General features: G+C 41.8%; 1 protein-coding gene and 1 pseudogene across 1 annotated transcript; one reads left to right on the top strand and one right to left on the bottom strand.

Annotated features, from left to right (window-relative positions):
- The first annotated feature begins 535 nt into the window (after positions 1-535).
- Positions 536-1,090, top strand: LOC138002120 (uncharacterized). The gene has a single exon (XM_068848211.1). It carries the CDS (start codon positions 536-538, stop codon positions 1,088-1,090), a length of 555 nt encoding a protein of 184 aa, XP_068704312.1.
- Positions 1,091-1,744: 654 nt separating this feature from the next.
- On the bottom strand, positions 1,745-3,263 carry LOC138002119 (uncharacterized; annotated as a pseudogene).
- Between the last annotated feature and the right edge of the window lie 207 nt (positions 3,264-3,470).

Raw genomic sequence — 3,470 nt, 5'->3', positions numbered from 1 at the left:
TGCTACACAGCCAACGTTTGTATAAACGTAACCTTTCCTTGTACTTGTAACTACACACACAGTAGACTTGTATCTACCCCACAACCAATAGAGGGCACACAGGAAGACAATAGTGATGATCTCTTTCCAGTCAGGGGACACAGCAATGAAAACCTGAATGCAGTCACTGTAGTAATGGTGGTCGACCTGGAAACAGCTGTGGCAGAGTGCATTAGCATCTGTGAGAAAGATCATGTTGGCAATCCTGTGGAGATACTAAAGTGTGCCCAAAAGCTCATTCTGCAGGGTCGCCCGTTGGATGTAAACTCACCTGAACAGCCACTTGACGGTGAAACTAACTTTGTCTTTATAGACAGATTTAATGTTTGGAATTCAGCCATAGAGGAATTCCAGTACCTTGAAAACCCAATAGTCACACTGGAAGTTTCGTTCTATGGGGAAATTGCTCATGATGCTGGGGGTCCTAGGAAAGAATTTTTTCGACTGTCTTAAAGAAATACAGCAAAGACTTTTTGAAAATGGACTTCGTGAGCTCATGACCGAAGAATATGAGTTTGCTGGAACTATTATGGCCTTGAGTATTCTTCAGAATGGAACCATTCCACGGTTTATCCCTGAAGAAATTCTGCAGGAGATTTTTTCGAAGAATCCCGCAAGGCCATGCACTGCAGAGCTTCGGAAAGGATTCACGAAACTTGGTCTTTATGAAATTGCAAGAAGTTTGCCGCTCTTTCTTCATCTACTGCGTCCAAACGAAGCAAATCAAGTCTCGAGACGACAGCTTATCCTACTCCTCCAGCCATCATTCTCAGAGGAAGGCACAAATGTACGCAAGTATGAAAATGATGTGTATGCTGCATTTTCAAAGAATGTACGAGAAGCTGCGAGTGGAAGAAGGAGTGCAATCACTCTTGGCAGCATTCTACAATTTGTAACAGGGCTGGATGAAGAACCACCCCTTGGATTTGAGCTACAACCTAGTATTCAATTTGTTGCTGCAAGTAAAGAGCTGAAGTGGTCCTTTGTCCCAAAAGCTAACACATGTAGTAAAACAATGCTTTTACCAAGGGGTTCCCAGATGACGTTATGATCCCGGAAAAAAAAAATGATTTTTTTTTTTGACTTGGAAAGACATTTTTTAAACCGAAAAAGCGTCTTTCTTTGATTGACTTTTAAATCCGTGCATCTTGAGTGTCTAAAGAACCTTACGTTGGGTCTATAAGTTACTGTGTAATTGGTGCTATAGTTTTTGCAGTTTTGGCTGGTTTTGTCCTATATTTTCAGGTCCTTGAGTCCTATATTCCTATATTTTTGGACCCCTAAAGCGCTTGATACCCTGAACATGACTATTTTTAGCTTTAACCTTATGTGGCTTAACAGCTGGGTTATGAGGATGTTCTAGCCATAGGGATGGGGCTGCCTGGCAACAGTGGAAACTCCCAGATATTACAAAATAATAATACTAATCTTTAAGCCTTGTCAACGGCAAAAGTACAAATACTAACATGCATCTCCTTTTTGCAGTCTGACCTTACATTTACACTGACGTATAAATGGAGTTTTCTTAAAAATGCCTATCTGAGGGGATGCAGTGTAAAGCTCTTTCCACACTAGGAAACATAAACAGTGCGTTACCAGTTTATCCAGATCTGTGTGGACAGGGTCTGAGAATGTAGTAACTTAATATAATGCCCCTATGTGGTAACACTTCGGTAAGTGCAGTATTTTGATGTCCCAGGGAGATCTAATCATTTGCCAGGTCCATTATATCCCTGACCAGGTCAAGGGCTTGAATGTTAATATCAATACCCAGTTGTGTGGACTGCATTAGAGGGTCAACAACATCCAACACATAGGACTCTATTGACTGCCTATTATCCAAAGTGATTGGTTCAACAATCACATCCATATAGTTTAACATCATCTGGCTCTCCATCGACATCCCCATGAGCAAGGGGATTATTAGCATGCATCATGCCATTCATCCACATTTGATATGGGGTCCAGTTACCCTCAGTACTAACTGCATGATTGTTGAAAGCTTCAGAAAATTCATTCAGGAAATTGTTGATTCTGGGGATAAAATAGTATGCGTAGTGAAAAGCTGTGTGGGATCCTCCACATTAAGAAGCCCTGATGTTTCCATTGCATAAAAAGTGTAGTAATACACATCGGTAGACCTCTCTCCAGAGACGCTCGATCCTCTGATTTTGAGTCGAGGGACCAGCAGTGAAACTTGCTCTTCCTTCTCCTCGAAATTGTACCATTGCATTACAAACAAGGATGTCTTCAACTCCCCTATCAACTCTGATCCTCGATGGCCAACGCTCACCATCTCTGTTGACTGCATCTAAAAACAGGTCAAGCACTGTCTCTGCCAGGTTATATGAATTACACTTTAAATATATTATACGCCTCGAAAACCCATCTATACAACCGTGAATGGCGAGTTTCCAGCGTATTGACGAATGGTGCCCATCTAGATGCCACAATGAATTGGGCCATGGTACCTGGTACCGTATGCCCTTCGCGAAACAAGAATTCCCCATCTCAAGGCCCTGTTTTGTGGGTCCAATCGAGCTAGACATTCCCTTACTCTTCTTCTTTGCACTCTCAACCCCAGGGGTCTCAAATAACCCGTCATATACTCTTGTCCACTTGTTGCTCCATGTTCACGTATATAATCTCTTACTAATTCGTCTAACTCGTCATCAGCCAGTTTACTAAACGACCTGAAATCTCCTAAACCATAATCTTTGATCGTCCTTGATATAGTCCAACGAGATACTCCCAACATCTCCGCAATTCTAGTGTAAGTAAAGCCCAAACCTAGGAGGTCTTCAAGGAGCTCTGCAGGGATGTCGAAAGCTGGTTTACCGGGCTCATCACTTTTTAGCCTGGCACAAACATTTTTTGCCACTGAGGTTGGAGACAAAGATGCTGTGGCTAAACATTGCTGTAGGGCGGATAAGACATCACTGAAACTTGATGAGATTGTCTAAGGTTTCTTTGTTATAAGCGTTAATATTCGAACTGCTGTCTCGGAGTGTACGGAGCAAACTCACCGTTTGATCAACAACAACAATATGCTGCTCCACAATTTCGTCATCTACTTTTGACTGCGAAATCTGGTCAGTTCTCTGAAGGATCGAGGAAAGAAACCGTGGCAAGTCAGACTCCACATCGAATTCGAGCCTTGTGTCATCATCTTCATAGGCTGCCATTTCCGTAACCGGCATTGCCACCATGGATGACGCCGCCATGTTTGTAACTGAAGCAATGCTACGCGTCACTGACCAGAAATAGTGAGGGCTCAAGAAAGTTGAATGTTGAATGAAGAATTGAATGTTGAATGAAGAATTGGATGTTGAATGAAGAATTGAATGTTGAATGAATAGTTGAATGTTGAATAAAGAATTGAATGTTAAATGAATAGTTAAATGTTGAATGAATAGTTGAACGTTAAATAA

The sequence above is a fragment of the Montipora foliosa genome, chromosome 5, assembly GCF_036669935.1.
Source record: "Montipora foliosa isolate CH-2021 chromosome 5, ASM3666993v2, whole genome shotgun sequence".
Lineage (NCBI taxonomy): Eukaryota > Metazoa > Cnidaria > Anthozoa > Scleractinia > Acroporidae > Montipora > Montipora foliosa.
Note: the sequence above shows the minus strand (reverse complement) of the source record. Positions and strands in the feature narration are given on the sequence as shown.

Excerpts from the sequence above, each read along its gene's own strand:
- LOC138002120 (XM_068848211.1), top strand. The coding sequence starts at position 536 with ATGACCGAAGAATATGAGTTTGCTGGAACTATTATGGCCTTGAGTATT.